The 24,240-nt window shown below is 38.4% G+C and overlaps 1 protein-coding gene across 4 annotated transcripts in view; it reads left to right on the top strand.

Annotated features, from left to right (window-relative positions):
- The window catches only part of GRK3 (G protein-coupled receptor kinase 3), a 164,399-nt gene that overhangs the window by 23,877 nt on the left and 116,282 nt on the right, over nucleotides 1-24,240 (top strand). For 3 of the 4 annotated variants that reach the window (XR_010125922.1, XM_063663083.1, XM_054469610.2), the window contains exon 2: nucleotides 15,900-15,976. Coding sequence is in view for 2 of the 4 variants with exons in the window: in XM_063663083.1 (XP_063519153.1) it covers nucleotides 15,900-15,976 (77 nt within the window). In the remaining 2 variants the exon portion in view is untranslated. Of the gene's footprint in view, nucleotides 1-15,899; nucleotides 15,977-24,240 lie in introns of those variants that run through there. The other variant, XM_054469611.2, reaches the window with a different exon arrangement.

The following is a 24,240-nucleotide window of genomic DNA, read 5'->3' on the forward strand; positions in this document are numbered from 1 at the left end:
TGAGGAAACTCAAAGAGTTGACATTAAACTATTTAAGATTCTTTTACAGACTACATCAGAATCCTGGTGGAGTTTGGTGGTTTTAAATCTAGTGGTCAAGTTTTTATTGTGACTTTGGATAACAGCTCTGTTCTGTGTGCTTGGTGAGTGGTTTGTGGAAAATACTTAGTAACTACATATAAGGAAAGTAGTTTCATTTTGGAGAAACAGAATCTTGATATGATTGTGTGGTCATTAAAAATAATCTTTTGGTTTTCTTGATGGTCAGTAATGGTAACAATTCTCATTTGTGTGCTGCTTATAGTTTATTAATTTTTTTTTTTTTTTTTGAGACAAGGTGTGTCGCCCAGGCTGGAGTGCAGTGGTGAGATCATAGCTCACTGCAGCCTCAAACCCCTGGGCTCAAGTAATTCTCTTACCTCAGCCTCCTGAGTAACTGAGACTACAGGTTCATGCCACCATCTTGGCTAGCTTTTTAATTTTTTTTTGTAGAAAGGGGTTCTCGCTATGTTGCCCAGGCAGTTCTCAAACTCCTGGCCTGAAGTGATGCTTCTTCCTCAGCCTCCCGAAGAGCTGAGATTATAGAGCCAGCAAGCCCACTCACTGCTTATAGTTTAGAAAGCACTCTCTTACAAACTTGTTCAACTTTTACGACTACCTTATTATGTGCTACTAGTTTTTCTAGGCAATGTGTTACCTGTTAATTAAAATATTTGCTTAAATGCATTTTATTTTGGACATTAGAATAAAACATAATTAAACCTCAGATAGAATATGTAGGATTTTAATAATGTGAGGTTATCTAGCAGTGTCGTTTCTCTACTAGTAAGGTGTTGACGTACAACCTAGCCCACCTATTCTTGGCCCATAGGGAGCAGATATCTGGTGGCTGGTCTTTCAACCACTTTTGTGGTAGAAAAAAAATTAAAATTATAATACAATATTTATTATACTTACCATGGATTTATGTAGCAGTAGGCCATGACAGGTAGGGCTGGTATATTTCCAGCCAGTTGGTATTAAATTAACACAAGTCATTATGCCTCCAAGCAGTATACAGTGTATGATATACATAACTATTATTTTGGTGAGGAGGAGTATAAAAGTAATAACCCTGGACTCTGGAGGCCAGAATTTGATGCTTTAAAACTTTGTATAATGAAAATTTTAAACACATACAGAACGAGAGAATAGGAGTATGAAATTGATACAGCCATCACTCGGCTTTCTCAGTTATTAATACTGTATTAGTCTGTTCTCACACTGCTAATAAAGACATACCTGAGACTGGATAATTTATAAAGGAAAGAGGTTTGATGGACTCACAGTTCCACATGGCTGGGGAGGCCTCACAATCATGGTGGAAGGTGAAGGAGGAGCAGAGGCATGTCTTACATAGCAGCAGGCAAGAGAGTGTGTGCAGGGGAACTCCCCTTTATAAAACCATCAGATCTTGTGAGAGTAATTCACTATCATGAAAACAGCATGGGAAAGATCCGGCTCCATGATTCAATGACCTCCCACTGGGTCCCTCCCTCAACATGTGGGAATTATGGGAGCTACAGTTCAAGGTGAGATTTGGATGGGAACACAGCCAAAGCAGATCAAATACATAGCTAATTTTGTTTTATCTATACCTCCTATTTCCCTTAGATTATTTTGAAGCATGTCTAGAGATCATATATATAATTTCATCTTTAAATATTTCTATATGCGTTCCTGAAAGATAAAAACTCTTTCAGAATACAAAAGTGAAAGTGGAATACAATGCCACTGCGATAAAAATGTTCCCTTAATATTATCAAATAGTCAATGCACATTCTCATTTCTCTATTTTTTTTTAAAGAATACTGTTCTACTTGAATTGAGTTTTTAATAAGGTCCATACATTATGCCAGATTGTTATTTCTTTTGATTCTTTTTTGACCTATACATTCCTCTGCTATCATTATTTTCTCTTGAGACTTTTTGTTAAAGATACCAGGTCATTTTGTTGTGTAGTTTCCCCACACTCAGGGTTTTACTTACTGCATCCTAATGGTGCAATTAAAACAAACAAACAGGCCGGGCGTGGTGGCTCACACCTGTAATCCTAGCATTTTGGAAGGCTGAGGCGGATGGATCATAAGGTCAAGAGATCGAGACTATCCTGGCCAACATGTTGAAACCTTATCTCTACTAAAAATACAAAAAATTAGCCAGGCGTGGTGGTGGGCACCCATAGTCCCAGCTACTCGAGAGGCTGAGGGAGGAGTATCACTTGAACTTGGGAGGCGGAAGTTGCAGTGAGCTGAGATTGCGCCACTGCACTCCAGCCTGGCGACAGAGCGATACTGCATCTCAAAACAATAAAACAAAAAACAAACAAACAAATAGCATTATTGAGGTATAATTAACCTAAGATAAACAACATATTACAAGTGCACGGTTTGGTGAGTTTGTCTACATTGGCAAAACCATTAGCAAAATTCAGATAATGAATGTCTCAGTTGTCTTACCAGCTGGGCGTTCTACAATTCAATTTGATTTTGACACCACCTTAAGTTAGCAGAGACCACCTCCCCGCTGCTAGGTTAAGGGCTCATTCCCACAAGACTGCCCCAATTCAGATGCCAGCTAGGAATGGGGTTCCCAGTCTCCCAAACTTCTGCCTGACTGACCACAAATTCAAGGACTCCCATGACCATCCTCTCCGGTGTGCTGTGTCACTAGAACAACTCACAGAACTCAGGAAAATGCTATCCTTATGGTTAGTTTTATTATGAAAGATGCAGCTCAGGAATAGCAAAATGGAAGAGGTACATGGTGCAGGGTCTTGCAGGGAGGGGTAGAGAGCAGAGCTTCGGTGCCCTCTCTGAGTGCACCACCTTCCCATCTCATGATGTGTTCACCTGAAAGCTCTCCAAACTCTTTAAGAGTTTTTAAGCCAAGTAGGCTTGATTGCAGAAAGCATTGGGTGTTGGTGACAGAACTCAATCCCCAGCCTCCCTGAGGTCAGGGGATAAGGGTGAAAGTCTTAACCCTCTAGTCACACTTTTGCTTCCTCTGGCAACAAGCCCCCATATTGAACTATCTAGAAGCCCACCAAGAGTCAGCTTATTAGCATAAACTCAGGTATGGTTGAAAAGGGCTCCTTAGGAATAAAAGACACTCCTATCAGGAAATTTCAAGCGTTTTTGGAGCTCTGTGTCAGGAACCAGAGACAAAAACTAAATATATTTTTTATTATACCACATGCACCACCCTTAAAAGTTTGCTCCTGCCTCTTTGTAATCAAACGTTGTGTACTTTTTTGGGGGGTCTGGCTTTTTTAAATCAGCACAGTTATTCTGAGATCCATCTGGGTTTTTAAATGTATTCATAGTTCATTCCTTTTATTGCTGAGTACTGATTCATTATAGTGATACGCATATTTACTTAACCATTGTGGCTATTGTGTTGCTTCCAGCTTTTGACCATCACAGATAAAGCTGCTGAGAATATCCATGTATAAATCTTTGTATGGATGTATGCTTTCATTTCTCTCAGGTAAATACCTAAAAATGGAATGGATTTATCAAATGGTAGGTGTAGTTTACTTTCTAAGAAGCTGCCAAAGTGTTTTCCAAAGTGTGTGCTTCATTGGACATTTCCACTAGTAGTGTGTGAGAATTCCAGTTACTCCATATCCCTACCAACATTTAGTATGGTCTTTTGTAATTGTAGCCACTCTAATAGGTATGTAGTGGAATCTTCTTGTGATTTTAATTTGCCTTTTCCTAATGACTAATGATGTTGAACAACTTTTCATATGCTTATTTGCCACCCACATATCTTCTTTGAAGTGTCTATTCAAATCATTTGCCCATTTTTCATTAGGTTATTTTCTTCTTGAGCTTTAAAGGGTCTTTATTTATGTTGGGTACAGATCTTCAATTGGATAGATGGTTTGCCAGTGTTTTCTCTTGGCATGTGGCTTGTCTTTTCATCCTCTTATGTGTCTTTTCAGGAGCAGTGGTTTTTAATTTTGACGAAATTAATTTATCAGTTTTTCTCTTATTATTCATGTTTTTGCTCTCATGTCTAAAGTCTTTGCTTGAACTAGTCACCAAGTTTTTTAAATATTTTCTTTGAGAACTTTTATAATTTTAGGCTTTATATTTAGACCTATGGTCAATCTTGAATTACTTTTTAGAAACAATAATTGCAGCTTTAATTTTAGATTTAAGGGGTACATGTGCAGGTTTGTTATGTGGGTGTATTGCGTGATGATGAGGTTTGGGGTATGATTGATCCCATTGCCCAGTTAGTGAGCACAGTATCCAGTAGTGTTTCAACCCTTGCTCCCTTCCCTCCCTCCCCCCGATTCATCCCTGGTGTCCAAATCCAGCAGCACATCAAAAAGGTTATGTCCGTGAGTACCCAGTGTTTAGCTCCCACTTATAAGTAAGAACATGTGGTATTTGGTTTTCTGTTCCCGTGTTAATTTGCTTAGGATAATCACCTACTGCTGCATTCACGTTGCTGCAAAGGACATGATTTCATTCTTTTTTATGGCAATATAGTATTCCATGGTGTATATGTACCACATTTTCTTTATCCAGTCCACCATTGATGGGCACGTAGGTTGATTCCTTGTCTTTGTTATTAATGAATAGTGCTGTGATGAACATATGAGTGCATGTGTTTTTTTTTTCTTTTGGTAGAACAATTTATTTTCTTTTGGAAAGAAAATAAATATATTCAGTAATAGGATTGCTGGGTTGAATGGTAGTTCTTTGTTAAGTTCTTTGGGAAATCTCCAAACAGCTTTTCACAGTGTCTGAATTAATTTACATTCCCACCAGCAGTGTATAGGCATTCCCATTTCTCCGAAGCCTTGCCAGCATCTGTTTCCTTCTTTTCCTTTCTTTTCTTTCTTTCTTTCTTTTTTTTTTTTTTAAATAATAGCCATTTGCCTGGAGTGAGATGGTATCTCATGATGGTTTTGATTTACGTTTCTCTGATGATTAGTGATTTTGAGCATTTTTTCATACGTTTGTTGGTTGCTTGTATGTCTTCTTTTGAGAAGTGTCTGTTCATGTCTTTTGCCCATTTTTTCATGGAATTATTTGTTTTTTGTTGTTAAGTTCCTTATAGAATCTGGATATTAGACCTTTGTCAGATGCATAGTTTGTGAATATTTTCTCTCATTCTGTAGGGTGTCTGTTTACTCTGTTGATAGTTTCTTTTGCTGTGCAAAAGCACTTTAGTTTAATAGGGTCCTACTTGTCAATTTTTGTTTTCTTTGCAGTTGCTTTTGAGGACTTTTTTGCATTTTTTGAGGACTTTTTTATATATGGTAAAAGGTAGGGATCCAGTTTCAATCTTCTGCATATGGCTAGCCACCTATCCCAGCACCATTTATTGAATAGGGAGTCCTTTCTCTCTTATTTTTGTTGACTTTGTCAAAGATCAGATAGCTGAAGCTGCATGTGGCTTTATTTTTGGGTTCTGTCTTCTATTCCACTGGTCTGTGTGTCTGTTTCTGTATCAGCACTATGCTGTTTTGGTTACTGTAGCCTTATGGTATAGTTTGAAGTTGGGTAATATGATCCTCTAGCTTTGTTCTTTTTGCTTAAGATTACTTTGGCTATTTGGGCTCTTTTTTTATTCCATATTAATTTTAGAATAGTTTTTACCCATCCTGTGAAAAATAACATTTGTAGTCTGAGAGCAATAGCATTGAATCTGTAGATTGTTTTGGGCAGCATGGCCATTTTTACAATATTGATTCTTCCAATCTATGAGCATGGAACGTTCTTCCATTTGTACGTATGTATCATCTATGATTTCTTTCATCGGTGTTTTGTAGTTATACCCGTAGAAAAAAGTCAAGGAGGAGGGACTCCTCCCTAACTCATTCTGCAAAGCCAGTATTACCCTGATGCCAAAACCTGGCAAAGACACAGTGAAAAAAGAAAACTACAGGCCAACATCCGTGATGAACACAGAGGCAAAAATCCTCAACAAAATACTAACAAACCAAATCCAGCAGCACATCAAAAAGGTTAATTCATCATGATCAGGTAGGCTTCATTCCTGGGAGGCAAGGTTGGTTCAACAAATGCAAACCAATAAATGTGATTTACCACATAAAAAATTAAAAACTGGCCTGGTGCGGTGGCTCACGCTTGTAATCCCAGTGCTTTGGGAGGCTGAGGCGGGTGGATCACGAGGTCAGGAGATCGAGACCATCCTGGCTAACACGGTGAAACCCCGTCTCTACTGAAAATACAAAAAATTAGCCAGGTGTGGCGGTGAGCACCTGTAGTCCCAGCTACTCGGGAGGCTGAGGCAGGAGAATGGCGTCAACCCGGGAGGCAGAGCTTGCAAGTGAGCTGAGATCGCGCCACTGCACTCCAGCCTGGGTGACAGAGCGAAACTCCATCTCAAAAAATAAATAAATAAATAAATAAATAAATAAATAAAATAAAAACAAAACCATATGATCATCTCAATAGATGTGGAAAAAGCTTTCAATAAAATCCAGTACCCTTCATGTTAAAAATTCTGAACAAACTAGATATTGAAGGGACATACCTCAAAATAATAACAGCTATCTATGACAAACCTAAATACAATATCATATTGAATGAGCAAAAGCTGGAAGCATTCCCCTTGAGAACTGGAACAGACAAGGGTTCTCATTCTTGTCACTCTTATTCAACATAGTACTGGAGCAATCAGGCAAGAGAAAAAATAGAAGGCATCCAAATAGGAAAAGACGGAGTCAAACTGTCTTTCTTTGCCGATGATATGATTCTATACCGACAAAACCCTAAAGACTCTGCCAAAGACTCCAGGAATTGATAAACGACTTCAGTGACGTTTCAGGATACAAAATCAATGTACAGAAATCAGTAGCATTTCTATACACCAATAACGTTCAAGCTGAGAGCCAAATTAAAATGCAGTCCCATTTACAGTAGCTGCACACACACAAAATACTTAGGAATACATCAAATTACTTTTTGTATGTAGTATTAGACAACCAGCCACATTCTTTGAGCTAAAAATAAAAACATGCAAGATATTAAAAATACAAATAGGGACTGAATAGTACAGTGAAGAAAATTACAAGTAGAACATAAGGGGATAGTCAAGAATTGTAGGAAAAAATAAAAATAAAAGCACAGACTAGATTTCTCATGTTTAGGAAATTAGACTTTTTAAATAAATAAAAAGTTGCCAGGCATGGTGGCTTGCACCAATAATTCCAGCCACTTGGGAGGCTGAGGTGGGAGGATCTCTTGAGGCCAAGAATTTAAGACCAGTTGGGGCAACATAGTGAGACTCTGTCTCCAAAAAAAATAATAATTACTGGGTGTGGTGATGTGCACTTACAGTTTCTGCTACTCAGGAGGCTGAGGTGGGAGGATGGCTTGAGCTCAGGAGTTTGAGGCCACAGTGAGCTATGATCACACCACTGCACTCCAGCCTGGATGACAGAGCAAGACCCGCTTTGTATGTATGTATGTATATGTAATACACATGTATATGTGTATATATATATATATAAAATGTTCTACTTCAAGGAAGATGATTACATGAAGGTATATAAGAACCACCACCACCAACCACCCTCTACAAGAAGGGAAGAGTAAAAATCATATCATGGTAGGAATTGTATGGAAAAATTGGAAAGTCTGAATGGAATAGGTAGTACATTGCTAAATTTGCTGATTGTTTTAGAATGGTTCTGGAACACTTCTTCAAGAGTATTCATGGGGAAAAATGAGAGTCGTGGGTAGGTGAAAAACCAGTTGTCATACATGAAATGTTGGATGAATCAAATGAATGAGTGCTTTTAATTTACTAAAGAAAAAGATTGCTGTTCTTCAAAAAGAAGTAATGTGATCTATGAATAGAGTTTAGGCTCAATTGAACTATTCTGCTTCAATCAAGGAAATATTTGACAATATGAAAAGTGAGAGATGAAGAACATTTTAATATCTAGTTTTTACTTTTATATTACTTGCATTTTAAACATCTATTTGAAAATGTTAATAAATTAGCAATTTCAAAAAAATTTAAAACTATCATTAGATTTATTCCCGCAGAACTTTGAGACAGGAGAGTACTACGAGTGACTTCTCATAGCTGGGTATAATTAAATGCAGGGGCAAGCAACTGGCTATTCTATGCACTGTTACAATTAGTGATAGGTCATCCCTGGCAGAGTCTTAGCATGTCTTATAACTTGTTTGAAAAATAAACCCTTCCTCTTCATTCATATCTTTATTGAGACTCATAATTTACTTGATACTTACCATGGCTCAAGTGCTGGACTTATATTCACAGAATTTAACTAATCATGGCACTTGATTCATGATACTCTCTCATTATTAATTTATGCATGGCCTTCTTTATTTTGTAGTCATTGAATCATTCATTAATTCATTTTAAATAATATTATAAGCACTTATAGTACCAGCATGAGAACAAGGATACTGAGAATAATTTCCTTCTACTGTGAGTTCCTTCCCCATTCCGTCTCCTGGCCTTGTGTTTCCTTTCCTCCTTCTGCCTGTAGGCAGCCACTCATTATGAATTGCACATTACACACTTCCCTGCCTTTCAGAAATGTATGGTTTTATTACATACATGTATTTCTATAGATTATATTTTTAGTTTTGGATTTATAATTAGGGTCTCACGCTCCGTGTCTGAAAGTTGTGGGACAATATCCATGTTCTAACATGCGAGTAAGTGAAATATCAGAAAGAGAAGAGAAAGAGCCGACTAAAAAAATATGCAGAGAAAATGGCTGAGAATTTTCCAAAATCAGTGAAAGATAGAAAGTTGGGAAGGGTAGGAGAAAGGGTGGGGAAGGAAGAAATTTGTTAAAGGATATAAAATTACGGCTAGATAAGAGAAATACATTCTAGTGTTCTGTAGCACTGTAGGATGACTATAGTTAACAATAATACATAATTTCAAGTAGCTGGAAGGAGAACATTGAATGTTCCCATCACAAAGAAATGACAAATGTTTGAGATAATGGGTATGCTAATTACCCTGATCTGATCACTATGCATCGTATGTATCAAAATATCACAGTGCACCACATGAATACGTACAATTATTATGTGTCAGTTAACAAAGTTAAAAAAATGTCCAGAGAACCCCAAGCAGGGTAAAGGTAGGGAGAGAAAGCATACCTCTAGATGCATTATAGTTAAACTACTGACCAACAATAAAGAGAAATTCTTAAAGAAGCTAGATAAAGAAAGGCAGCCAGATTAAAACAAAATGTATGTACAGAGGAATAAAGATAAAAATTATAGCACAATTCTTATATAACCTATGCACGCAGAAGACAGTGGAGTGATATCAAGTGCTGAGAGAAAACAAAACAAACCTGCCAACCTAGGATCCTATACCCAATAAAAATATCTTTCAAAACTAAAGGCAAAACAAAGACTTTTTAGACAAACAAGAGCTGGGAAAACTCATTGCTAGTTAACCTGCACTACAAGAGATGGAGGAAGTGTGTTGGGCAGAAGGTGTATGGTACCAGCTGACATTTGGATCTCCACAAAGAAATATAGAGTACTTGCAATAATATAAAAGCCATTGAATGTAAAGACGTTGCATGTCTAAAGCCAAAACAATGCAAATATATTATGAGGTTTAGAACATGTAGGAATAAAGCATATGACAATAATAGCACAAATCATAGACAGGACATGGAAATGTAAAATGTTATTTAGAGGTAGACTACGGTAAGTAAAAATGTGTATTGTAAACCCTAGAGCAACCCCTAAGGAAAAAAAGAAAGAAAAGAGTTAAAATAATCTAGGAGGGGAGATAAAAATTGAATCATAAGAAGAAGGCAAGAAAAGAGGAAAACAGGAACAAAATACAGACAAAAGCAGGTTCAGTGTTATTAAGATGGCAGTTCTGGTCCTGGCTTGGTGGCTCACACCTGTATCCCAGCACTTTGGGAGTCTGAGCCGGGAGGATCACTTGAGCCCAGGAGTTCAAGACCAGCCTGGGCAACATGGTGAGACCCTGTCTCTACAAAAAAAAAATGTAAAAATTAGCTGGGCACAGTGGCATGCACCTGTGTTCCCAGCTACTTGGGAGTCTGAGGTGAGAGAATTGGTTGAGCCCAGTAGGCCAAGGCTGCAGTGAGCCATGATCTCATCACTATACTCCAGCCTGGGCAACAGAGAGACCCTGTGCGAAAAACAAAAAGGTGGCAATTCTTCCCATATTGATCCATATTGATCTATAGATTTACTGCAGTCCCTTTTGAAATCCAAGCAGAATAGGCAACACAATTTTGGAAACAGAACAGAGAGAACTTAGACTGGTTTGACCACTTCCTGTAGAGCTGTCGTCATCAACATGGTGCTACACCGGCATGAAGAACATAGATAATGGAGCAGAATATGGAGGGGAGAAATCCTCACATTTACAGTAATTGATTTTTGAAAAAATGCCAAGACAATTTAGTGGGGGAAATGATAGGAATTTCAACAAAATGATGCTAGAAAAATTGAATGTCCATATGCAAAAACAAAGACAAAAACAAACCAAAATCCCTTAGATATTTACCTCCCACCATACTCCCGGAATAACTCAAAATTGATCATAAATCTGCATTTATGAGCTAAAACTATAACACTTCTAGAAGAAAGCATAAGAAAAAGTCTTTGTGACCTTGGGTTAGGCAAAGAATTCTTAGCTATGACACCATTAAAGAAAAATATTGATAAATTGGGTTTAATCAAAAATTTAAAACTTGTCCTTTAAAGACACCACTAAGCAAGTGCAAAGACAAATTATAGACTCTGAGAAAATATTTGAAAATCACATATATGCCAGGTGCAGTGGCACTTTGGGAGGCTGAGGCGGGTGGATCACGAGGTCAGGAGATCAAGACCATCTTGGCTAACAAGGTGAAACCCCGTCTCTACTAAAAATACAAAATATTAGCCGGGCGTGGTGGCGGGTGCCTATAGTCTCAGCTACTTGGGAGGCTGAGGCAGGAGAATGATGTGAACCCGGGAGGCGGAGCTTGCAGTGAGCCGAGATGGTGCCACTGCACTCCAGCCTGGGCAAGAGAGCGAGACTCTGTCTCAAAAAAAAAAAAAAAAAAGAAAAAGAAAATGACATATATGATAAATAACTTGTATTCAGAACATATAAAGAACTCTATGAATATTAAGATACCAGTCCTCCTCAAATTGGGCAAAATATTTGAATAGCCAGTTCACTACAGAAGATACATGAATAGCTAATAAGCACATGAAAATGCTTATTATTACTCATTAGGGAAATGCAAATTAAAACCACAGTGCGATGCTACTTCACACCCAGTAAAATGGCTAAAATAAAAGCTCAGAAAATAAGTATGTTCAAGGAGAAACAGGAATTCTGTGTTGCTGATGGGAATCTGAAAGGTATAGCCACAATAGAAGGTGGTTTGGCAGTTTTTAAAAAAGTCGTACTAAAACATATTTACCATATGATCTAGCTAATTCACTTACCTGTATCTACCTAACAGAAGTATGCAGATTGTTTAAATACTTCAATTAAAAGACATCATCAGGTAGGGTGAAAAAGCAAGATCCAGCTATACAGTCAGCTGCCCATATCTGTGGGTTACAGTCAGCTGTCCATATCTGCAGGGTTTTTTTTTTTTTTTTTTTTTCTGAGATGGAGTCTTGCTCTGTCACCCAGGCTGCAGTGCAGTGGCATGATCTCGGCTCACTGCAACGTCCGCCTCCCAGGTTCAAATGATTCTCCTGCCTCAGCCTCCGAGTAGCTGGGATTACAGGCAACCACCACTGCTAATTTTTGTATTTGTAGTAAAGACAGGGTTTCACCATGTTGTCTATGCTGGTCTCGAACGTCTGATCTCAGGTGATCCACCTGCCTCAGCCTCCCAAAGTGCTGGGATTACAGGTGTGAGCCACCGTACCTGGCCATATCTACAGGTTGCATCTGGGTATTCAACCAACTACGCATCAAAATATTTGGAAAGAAAGAAACAATGAGAAATAACTACAACAATAAAAATACAAATAAAAACCAATATAGTATAACAACTATTTACATAGCATCTACATTGCATTAGGTCTTATAAGTAACCTAGAGATGATTTAAACTATTCAGGAGGTTGTGCATAAGTGCTCTGTAGATACTACACCATTTTATATAAGGGACTTGAGCATCCTAGGATTTCGGCATCCGAGGCAGGTCCTAGATAGAACTCATGGCTTATATACCAAGGGATGACTATCTGTTGTAAACGGGAAGCTTATTTTAAATGTGAAGATATAAATCCTTAAAGGTAAAAAGATAGACAAATATAATACTCTCTAAGCACTAACCAAAAGAAAGCTGGAATGACTTGATTAAAATCTGATGAAATAGACTTAACAAAGATTATAAACAAGCATTAAAAAGGTATATTTCATAATGATCATGGGGTTATTTCATCATGTAAACATAACATTGTTCTTAAATATTCATGTACTTAACAACAGAGCAGTAAAACATATAACAAAAACAGAATTGAAAGAGAAATAGATTCACAATTTTAGTTGACGGTTTCAACACTCCTCTCTCAGTAATTTATAGAAAAAGTAGACAGAAAATCCGTAAGGATATAGAAAAATCTAAGCAACACTATCAACCAACTTGACCCAGTTGATGTTTATGAATCAGTCTATCCAACAGCAGCATACACATTCCCTTTAAGTGTACATGAACTACTCAAAACAGTAGATCATATTCTAGGCAATAAAACACATATCAACAAATCGTAAAAGAACTGAGTTATTCAAAGTGTGTTTTCTGACCATGAAAGAATTAAAGTAAAATTTAATAACAGAAAGATAACTGGAAATCTCCAAGTATTTGGAAATGAAGCAACACATTTCTAAATTACTCATAAGTCAAGGAAGAAATCTCAAAGGAAGTTAGAAGATAATTAATATAGAATGAAAATGAAAGTGGAATATATCAATATCTGTGAGATGCAGTTAAATCGATGCCTAGAGGGATTTTATAATTTTAAATGGTTACATTAGAAATAATTTAAATTCATTGATCCAACTTCTTAAGTTAGGAAAGAAGCAATGAAGACAATACAATGTGTATATAAGGATAGATGTACAGATCAATGCAACAGGATGGCCCAGAGATAGACCTGCACATACTTAGTGTTGAACCAACAAAGGTGCCAAGATAATTTAATGGAGAAAAAGAAAGAAGGAAGTGTTTTCAACAAGTAATACCAGAACAATGAAATATTATACAGAAAAAAAGAACATTGATTTCTACCTTGTACTCTACATACAAATTAACCTGAAATGGATATTAGACCATGTTTGTGTTTACACAAAAGCGAAAACTTTTAAACTTGTAAAAGAAAATATAGCTTACAGTCTTCATGACCTTGAGGCATGAAAGACTTCTTAGGACAGACTGTCCATCAAACAAATGTCAATAAATTGGAACTCATCAACTAAGCACCTCTGCTCTGAGAAGGACTCCCTGAAGAAAAGGAAGAGCTGAGGTGCTAACTGGGAGAAAATCTTAGCATCACATAAATCTGACATAGGACTTATTTCTGGACTAAATAGAGAAGTTGTACAACTGAATAATAAGACAACTCAATTAAAAGGTAGACAAAAGATTTGTCTACACACCTCTAAAAAGAAGAGAGGAGAATTCCAATAATCATGTACAAACATGCTCAACATCATTATTCATTAGGGAAATGCAAATTAAAATACAAAGTACAATAAAATACTACTACACACCCAACAGATTGGCCAAAATTTAAAAAGACTTACAACCCAAGTGTTGACAAGGATGTGGAACAACTGGAACTATCATACATTGTTGGTGGGATTGTAAAATGATAAAACCAGTTTGTAATATAGTTCATCAGTTTTTCATAATGTTAAATATGATTTTCCATATGACCAACAATTTCACTTCCTGGTGTTTACCTGTGAAAAATGAAAACACATGCCCATAAAAAGACTTATACATAGATATTTAAAGCACCTTTATTTATAGAAACAACCCAAATGTCTGTCAACAGATGGCTAGGTAAACAAATTGTGGAATATTCATACAATGGCATGCTGTTTGGCATTAGAAAGGAACGAAATACTTATGCACATAGCAATATGGATGAAGCTGTCTCATGTCAAACAAAAGAAGCCAGACACAACAGACAACATAGTGTGTAATTTTATTTTATATAAAATTCTAGAACTAGAGCATGAATCTATGTTATTAGAAAGCAGGTCAATAGTTGCCTGGATTCTAGAATATGGGGAGATTGATTGTAAAGGGGTGCTTTTTGGGGCAATGGAAATATCCTGTATCTTAAGATAGTAGTTACATAGGTGTATATGTTTGTCAAAAGCACATTTAACAATATACTTTCTTTTTGTTTTTGGAGACAGAGTCTCATTCTGTCCCCCAAGCTGGAGTGCAGTAGCATGATCTTGGGTCACTGCAACATCTGCCTCCCGGGTTCAAGTGATTCTCCTGCCTCAGCCTCTCTAGTAGCTGGGACTACAGACACGCGCAACCACACCCAGCTAATTTTTGTATTTTTAGTGGAGGTGGGGTTTTACCATGTTGGCCAGAATGGTCTTGAACTCCTGACCTCAGATGATTCGCTCGCCTCGGCCTCCCAAAGTGCTGGGATTACAGGCATGAGGCACCTCGCCTGCCTAACAATATACTTTAAGTGTGCATTTAATTGTATATAAATTTGCCTCAATTTGTTTTAAAAAGTAAAAAAAAAAAAAGTAATGCTAAATTATTGTTCACTCCCACCATCAGTGGATAATAGAAATTCAATTTTCTACTTTTTCCATTTGGATAATCACTTTTGGGGTTCAGTTACTGAATAATCCATCCTCTCCCCATTTTTCTGACTTGCTACTTCTATTATATGTCAAAGTTGAATGTATGTGTGGTTCAGTTTCTGCACTGTCTTCCATTTCCTTGATTAGTTTGTTTATCCTGTCTTTATTATTTTAACTTTATAATAAGCCCCAGTATCTTTATTCTCTTTCTTCAGAAGTGTTTTGGCTATTATTGATCCTGTATTTTTTGTATAAATTTTAGAAAGAGCTTATTTATTTCTATGTTCTATGAAAAACCCTATTGGAATGTTAATGGGGATTATATTGATGTCATAGATAAATTTGGGTAGACTTCGAACTTTTACAGTATTAAATTTCTCTGTTTATCACTGTGGTATATCTTCCTATTTATTTAGATCCTCTTTAATGTCTCCCAATACAATTTGTAATTTTTCCCATAAAGTTCTTGCACATATTTTGAAAGAATAATTTCAAAGTATTTGATGTTTTTTATTTTATTGCAAGCTAAGTCTTTTAATTATGTTTTGTGCTTTATTGTTGGAGTATAGAAATATGATTTTAAAAATATTAATATATCTAGGGAACTTTTGCACTTGTTTTAGAAAGAAGCTCATTTATTGATGAGCAGAATTTGTGGTGGGGGGGCACAGGCATGTGTGGTGTGTACGTGTAGGGTGTGTGCTGTGTGCACGTGTTTGTGCGTGCAGACACATTTGTGAATATTTTGGAGAGCAGATGTATGGAGGGTGGGTTTTCAAAGCCCTTTAATTATTTTCTGCAGTTGAGTTTCTACGTGTCAGGTTGGCCCTGTGTCGCAGGAGGGGATGGTGGCTAAGGCCGTGAAGTTTCCAGCTTTTAGGCTGGTCTGCATTTCCTGCAGTCGTAGTAAGAAGGGTCTCTTGTAAAGCTGATATCATGAAGTCAAGACATCCATATCTCTCTCATCCTGGGGATAGTTACTCACAATGTAGGCTGTATTGTTAAAAATGTGTCATTCTTCCCTTCCAGTATCCGGAGTGTGATGCAGAAGTACCTTGCAGAGAGAAATGAAATAACCTTTGACAAGATTTTCAATCAGAAAATTGGTAAGTCCTGGTTGTTCATTTGGCATACGGTAATTTTAGTGATGAAATTGGGCGATACTATAGTAATATATGAATGCGCCCCCTAGTGCTTTATATCCTCTATAGCTGTGGCTGGGAATAAAGGAAATTTCATGTAATTAATAAGGTATTTAATGATGACTTATAGTCCTAGTAACATATTCCATGAATAAGGTCTTGGGAAATGGGTAATTCTAGGATTTTTACATGAAATCAGCGTTGCTGAATGTAAGAAAATAGGATATTCCTTTCTTTTCTTTGCGTCTTGCCTGCCTCATGTGGTTACTGAGGTGGTTTGCTGGGGAGCTGTGTGTAATAGTTTTAAAATTATTTTATGGCTGGAGGAAATTACTTTATGAAAATTCCAAGAAATTAAAGTTCCCTAGAACTCAATTTGTGCTCTGTTTCCATGATTAATAGACATAGACTGATAGATCCCTTTAAGACTGCATATTCTTCGAGATAATTCTGGGCTTGCCCTTTTGTTTGCTGATGAGGAGATGTAGACACAGGGAGGTGGAGTGACTTGTTCTGATTCCCAGTTCTCCTTCTTCTTTACTCTGATAATAAAATATTAACCAGTAAATAATAAAATAGTTAACAGTAGAAACTGGTGCAGAAATCTTTGGATTTTTGTAAACCACTTTATCTGGTTTACAAAAATCAGCCTGTCTGTGAAGACGGTCTTTGGTAGGTACAGCTTCTTTGATCACGCATGAAGTACAGTGGGGAAAAGGTGGACGGAGTGGTTTGGAGAAGCAGATGATGTGTGGTCTGTCTGTGCCTGACCACTGTGTGTGGAAAGCGATTGGTCTTTGCCATATAGAGATATTTCATCCTGCTCCTCAGGAGTTGGTTGGGGAACAGATAATTTGAAAGAGTTTGGCTTTCATTTTGTTAGTTCTTATGGCTTCTCGTTATTTTCATGGTGTGTGGTTACCATAAGCTAAACAGATGTTCTCCTTTGCTTCTGATTTTGTACTAAAAAACAAAATAAAACTCATGATAACAAGAGAGAGAAACTCTGTATCTCTGAGAGTGGAGGGAAAAAGGAATTATCTTTTTATTTGCTAGTTAAAAATTTTTTAAATTTATTTTTTGTGGATTTATTGAGGTATATTTCACATAGCATACAATCCACACATTGAAAGTAAACAGTTGAGTGACTTTTTGTGTATTCACCGTCATACAACCATCTGCACTACCTAATTTTAGAATGTTTTTATCACCCCCAAAAGAACTTGTACCCATTAGCAGTCCTTCTGCCTTCTACCCTCCCTCAGCTCCTGGCAACCACGAATCGAGTTTCTGCCTCCATGGATTTGCTTGTGTTGGACACGCCACATGAAGGGAATCACACCCTGTGTGGCCTTTTGCACTGGGCTTCTTCAGCATAAGGCCTTCAAGGTTCGTTCTGGTGGTAGCATGGATCAGAACTTCAGTCGGCTTTCCCTTCAGCTCTCATTCCAGTTTCTGAAATGCATCCAGGACTCTTCTTTTGTGTTTTCTGTTCTCTCTTCCTTCTGTAGCTCCTTTCCTGTCTACAGTCCCCCCAAACATACTTACAGTCCCCCAAACATGTATTTCCCATAGCTTGGGTTAAAACCTTACCTGACCCTGGCACCGGGGGACTCTGACCTGAGCTCCCAATGGCGTTAGTGTAGCCGAGTATCTCAGCTGCACAGATTGTTCCCTGAGAGCAGCCTCACTGGGCGCTGATAGGCTGTGCATTTTATCTGAAGCTGTTAAACATCGTTTAAATAAATAATTTCTTCTTTTATTCCCTTCAATTCGTGACCTTGGATCTGGTCAGGAGAAGCTGAGTTTGAGCTTGGGAAGGTCATGGTCAGGGGAAAGAAGAGCGGCTGATCGGAGGCTTAGGGAGAGCGCACACCACCATCTGTAATTATGTTTTGACAGAGCTGTCTAGTGTTGTTGGCCTGCTCCCCGTCTTTCTCTGTAGTAGTCTCACTTTCTGCCTGGTCTCAGGGATTGGGGGAGAGTGGAAGGTGGTCCGTGGTGGGAGTAAATGTGTCTGACACTCCAGGTCTTCCTTTTCCAGGTTCCGTTTGCGCCTTCCGTCACTGACTCCATGCGTTCCTGCCTTACGCTTTCCCTTCTCCATCTTTCCTTCCCTCTCCCCTCATTGTTTTGCTGGTCCTCTTGTTCTGTTTCACCCTCTATCTGCCTACTCATCTGCTCCTTTTCCCTCTTTCCTTACCTCCCAAGGTCCCCGACACACAGGATCACCATAGGGCTTGGGAACTGCCCTCCAATGTGTGCTGTGGGCAATTGGTAAAAATGGTTTTCAAAATGAAAACCATAGAAGTCTTTAATTTACTTGGCCTCTGAGGCATTGCCGAACTGGCAGATTGTTTGGCTACACCCTGAAGTGGTTGTTATTTCATTACTTTTTATCTATAAAAGTAGGGATAATAATAGTTCTGGTCCATGAGGCTGTTGAGAGGGTTTAGCTGGTGGTGTACATGAAGCCCTTAACACGACAATTGGCTCTCAGCAGATGCTCAGTGAATAGAAGCAAATTGTTTATGTTAAAAATTTTCAACATACAGAAAAGTAGACTAGAATAATTAACCCCATATGTACGTATATGTATATGTGTGTGTGTGTGTGTGTGTGTGTGTATATATAGTTACATCACCTAGATTTGATACATTTCACCATTTTGCTATACTTTGTTTTCCCATCCCGTCTTTTCTTGTGGTTACTGAATTAACAAAGCAGTCACAGCATTTTGTCCTATATGCATCTCTAAAAAGTATGCATGCTTTCTTATACAACCGCAATACCTTTATCCCAAACATGGAATTTATCATGTTTCTTGGTGTACTCTAATACCGAGTTTATTGTCAAATTTCTCTGATTAACTTTAAAAAGTTTGTTTTTTTTAACTCTTCAAATATGGTTCTTGTATTGTAATTGGTGATAACATTTCTTGTAATCTAGACCAGTTCCCCCGCATTGCCCCCGCCGGCACATGCACAGGTGATTAACTTACCAAAGAAATTGGGTCCTATGTGTTGTAGAATGTTCCATGTTCTGCGCTTTTCTGTCTGCTTCTTAATGGTATCATTTAAAAAATTTTTATTTATTTATTTTTTGGGACAGAGTCTTGCTCTGTCACTCAGGCTGGAGTGCAGTGGCACAGTCTCTGCTCACTGCAACTTCTGCCTCCCAGGTTCAAGCAGTTCTTGTGCCTCAGCCTCCTGAGTGGCTGGGATTACAGGTGTGCACCACCACACCCAGCTAATTTTTTTTTTTTTTTTTTTCGGTAGAGACAGGGTTTCACTATGTTAGCCAGGCTGGTCTTGAACTCCTGGTCTCAAGTGATCTGCCCGCCTCGGCCTCCCAAAGTGCTAGGATTACAAGCATGAGCCACCATGCCCGGCCTTTAATGGTATCATTTAAATTGTACTTCTGTTTCCTACATTTCCTGTAAATTGAGAGTTTGCTCTAACAGCTTAATGAGGTTTAGCTTCAGCTGTTTTTTGGTAGGAGCACTTTATAGGTGGTGCTGTGTACGTCGTAGCAGGAGGCACATGCCATTTAGGGTCTCTGTAGTCAGGTCTCTAAAATGGTCTCAGATGTGGTCGGTGTCAGTTTCTCATTGACAATCATTATCTAAATCAGTTATTTTATTAGGGATCAACTTAATGTTCATTAAGACATATAATTTCTATATAAGGATGAGGATAAAAGTAGCTGGCACTTAACCCCTTTCTTCTTAATTGTGGCAATTAAAAACAAAGAATGGAGTTTATTAGGGACTTAAAAAATGGTGAGTTTTCTAAATACACGATTCCTTCTGCATTGATTACTTGTATTCCTCAGTGGGAGGATATTTAGTTGCCTTTAAATATAGTTTAATTAGAAAGGCAGGTGTTCATGGTGCAGCCCCATGACCCTTGCCTCGTGGTGTTGCCCCCATGTGTAACATGGCTAAAAGAGATTCTGCAGGTGGAATTAAGATGATTGTCTGAGTGAGCTTAATCTACTCACATGCGCTCTTTAAAAGCAGAGTTTCCTCAGGCCGGCAGCAAGGAGGAAGTCAGAAAGATATGAAGCTCAGGAAAGATTCCACACACTGTTGCTGGCTCTGCAGATGGAGAGCGTGTGGGTGCTCACTAGGAGCTGAGAGTGTCCCTGGCTGGCAGCAGCGAGGAAACAGCCACCTCCATCCCACAACCACAAAGCACAGAATTCCATCCATAACTGGAATGGGTTTGGAGGCAGATTCCTACTTGGAGCCTGTAAATAAGAACCCGGGCTGACCGACACCTTGAATTTGTCCCGGTGAGACCCTAAGCAGAGAGCCCAGTGGAACCCACCCACATTTCTGACCTACAGAACTGTGAGATGATACGTGGGTGTTGTTTTCAAGTCACTAAGTTTCTGGTGACTTGTGATACATGAGAAAACTAATACAGCAGGTGAAATCTCCATTCGTTGTTTTTAATTGCCACTATTCAGAATAAAGGGGTTACGTGCCAGTTACTTTTATCCTTATCCTTATATAGAAATTTTATCTTAAGAAATATTAAGTTGATCCCTAACTTGCTGTCAAGTAAAACTTACACATTTAGACATTGACACAGTATGTTTGGTTTTAAGGGGATACTGGTTATTGAATAGACAGGAAAATCATTGTATCAGTTATAGTTAAGATCATTTTGTGACTATTTTTCTTCTTTAAGATACATTGAAATTGTAATTTCATCATATGAAGTGAGGCACATGGCATTTGATAAAGTCCATCTGTCTGTGGACAATCTACTTAGCTTCTCTGTCTGCATGTTCACTCCTGCTAGAGGAGCATGTTTGAAATTATAAGGAGACTCCAAAATAGATCCTTTTTTTTTTTTTTAAGACAGTCTTGCTCTGTTGCCCAGGCTGGAGTGCAGTGGTACAATCTTGGCTCACAGCAACCTCTGCCTCTCAGGTCAGGCGATGCTCTTGCCTCAGCCTCCCAAGTAGCTGGGATTACAGTCATGTGCCACCATGCCCACCTAATTTTTGTATTTTTAGTAGAGATGGGGTTTTGCCATGTTGGCCAGGCTGGTCTCGAGCTCCTGACCTTGTGATCTGCCTGCCTGGGCCTCCCACAGTGCTGTGATTACAGGCTTGAGCCAATGTGCCCAGCCCCCAAATCGATACTTAATACATGAAGTATGTAAATGTCATTCTCATGTATAAAGAATGTGGTGATTAATATTATATTACATACTGCCATTAAAGGCATTTCATTTTATAATACTGGCTTCAGAGCTCAATCCCCAGTTTGAATAGTAATCTTTTTCAATTTGTGTGAAATAATTTGGTGTCTGATATATAGATACAAAAACTTTGCAATTTTTACTTTTTTTTTTTTTTTAGAGACAGAGTCTTGCTCTGTCACCCAGACTGGAGTGCAGTGGCGCGATTTTAGCTCACTGCAATCTCCGCATTCCCAGTTCAATCAACTCTCCTGCGTCAGCCTCCCGAGTAGCTGGGATTATAGGCACACGCCACCATGCCTGGCTAATTTTTGTATTTTTTTGAAGGAGACACAGGGTTTCACCATGTTGGCCAGGCTAGTCTCAAACTCTTGACCTTGTGATCCACCCACCTCAGCCTCCCAAAGTGCTGGGATTACAGGCGTGAGCCACCTCGCCCAGCCCTGCAATTTTTACTTTTTAAAAAATGACTTGTCCGGGTGTGGAGGCTCACACCTGTAATCCCAACACTTTGGAAGTCTGAGGCAGGAGGATCACTTGAGGCCAGACGTTTAAGACCAGCCTGGGCAACACAGTGAGACCCTATCTCTATAGAAATTTTAAAATAAAATTAGCTGGATGTGGTGCTGCATACCTGTAGTCCCAGCCACTCAGGAGCCTGAGGTGGGAGGGTTTCTGAAGCCTTGGATTTCGAGGCCTTAGTGAGTCGTGATCGCACCACTGCTCTCCAGCTTGGGCAACAGAGCGAGACTCTGTCTCAAAAAACAACCCTCAAAATGCAAAATTACTATATGCCATTCACCCATTGTAAATGTATTATGTGATGATTTTGGTAAATTTCTACAGTTTTGCACCCGTCACCACAATACAATTTAAAAACGTTTCCATGCCTGCAAAAGATCCCTCCTGCCCATTTGTCGTTACTCTGCTCCCATCCTCAGCCCCAGACAAACACTCATCTGTCTGTCTCTCTCTATCTGCCTTTTCTAGACATCTCATAAAAATGGAATTATACGATATGCAGTCTGCAGTCTCTTGCATCTGGCTTCTTTAACTTAGCATAAGGTTTCTGAAGTTAATCCAGGTCGTTGTGTGTATCTGTACTTCATTCCTTTTTGTTGCTAAATAGCATTCCATATTATGGACAGAGCACCCTTTTTTTTTTTTTTTTGAGACAGAGCCTTGCTCTGCTACCCAAGCTGGAGTACAGTAGCTCGATATCTGCTCACTGCAACCTCTGCCTCCTGGGTTCAAATGATTCTCGTGCCTCAGCCTCCTGAGTAGCTGGGATTACAGGTGCATGCTACCACACCCAGCTAATTTTTGTATTTTTAGTAGAGACAAGGTCTCACTATGTTACCCAGGCTGGTCTCGAACTCCTGACCTCAAGCCATCTACTCACCTCAGTCTCCCAAAGTGCTGGGATTACAGGCGTGAGCCACGGTGCCCGGCCTACAGAGCACACTCTCTTCATTCAGCAGTTGATGGGCATTTGGATTATTTCCATTTTTTTCCTGTTTAGAGAGCAGTTATTGCCACTTTTTGCTTGTTTATAGAGCAATGCTACCATAAACATTTGTGTACAAGTATTTTATGGACATATGTTTTCATTTCTCTTGAGTCTTTACCTAGGAGTGGAATTGCTAGGTTGTATGGCAAATTTGTGTTTAACTTTTTAAGAAATTACCAAATTGCTTTTCAAAGTGGCTGTACTCTTTTACATTCCCACCATCAATTTATGAGCATTCCAGGTTTACTATATCCTCATCAATACTTGTTGTTACCTGTCTTTTTTGTATCCACTTGAATGGATAGGAAGTGGTATCTTGTTGTGGTCTTGATTTGTGTTTCTCCAATAGTTAATGATATTAAACATGTTTGTGCTAATTAGTTATTTGTGTATCTTCTTTAGTAAAATGTCTATTTAAATCTTTTAACCATCCTGAAATTTGGATTGTCTTTATGTTATTTGTTGTTTATGTATGATTTACAAATGTTTTCTTCTGGTTGGTGGCTGGAATCCAGTCTCTTTCATTTTCCTAATGGTGACTTTTGAAGCACAGGTTTTATTTTTGAAGTCCAATTTATACATTTTTTTTCTTTTATGACTCATACTTTAGTGTCTTTTTTTTTTTGAGATGGAGTCTCACTCTGTCACTCAGGCTGGAGTGCAGTGGCACAATCTGGGCTCACTGAAACCTCCGCCTCCCAGGTTCAAGTGATTCTCCTGTCTCAGCCTCCAGAGTAGCTGGGATTACAGGTGCACACCACCACACCCAGCTAATTTTTTATGTTTTAGTAGAGACGGGGTTTCACCACATGGCCCAGGCTGGTCATGAACTCTTGAGCTCAGGCAATCCACCCGCCTCGGCCTCCCAAAGCACTAGGATTACAGGCGTGAGCCACTGAGCCCGGCCTTTAGTGTCGTATTTAAGAGCTTTTTGCCTAACAAATTTGCAAAGGTTTTCTTCTGTTTTTCTTCTAGTAGTTTTATTGTTTTAGCTCTTATATTTTGGTCTGTGGTCGAATTTGAGTAAATTTTTGTCTATGGTGTAAGGCAAGGTCTAAATGTATCTGTTTTGCATGTGGATATCTGATTTTGTGTTTCTCATTAAATTTATTCCCAAGTATTTTAATCTTTTTGATGCTATTGTGAATGGAATTGTTTTATTTTAATTTTGGTTGTTCATTGCCAGTACATGGAAATAGAATGAGTTTTTTTGTAGTGATCTTGTATCCAGTGATCTTCCTGAATTAGTTTATCAGTTGTAGTAAGGTGTGTCTGCGTGTGTGTGTGTGTGTGTGTGTGTGTGTATTCCTTAGGATTTTTTATGTATGGAATCCTATCTGAATAAAAAGAATTTTACTTCTTTGTTTCCAGTCTGGTGTCTTTTATTTCCTTTCAGTTTTTACTTTTCACTTTAATTTCTTAAATGTTTTTTAAGTTGGTCTCAAACCTCTTTAGCATGATTTCAAAGAACATTTACCTAGAAAGAATACATAAATTATATT

The sequence above is a fragment of the Pongo pygmaeus genome, chromosome 23 (assembly GCF_028885625.2).
Source record: "Pongo pygmaeus isolate AG05252 chromosome 23, NHGRI_mPonPyg2-v2.0_pri, whole genome shotgun sequence".
Taxonomy (NCBI): domain Eukaryota; kingdom Metazoa; phylum Chordata; class Mammalia; order Primates; family Hominidae; genus Pongo; species Pongo pygmaeus.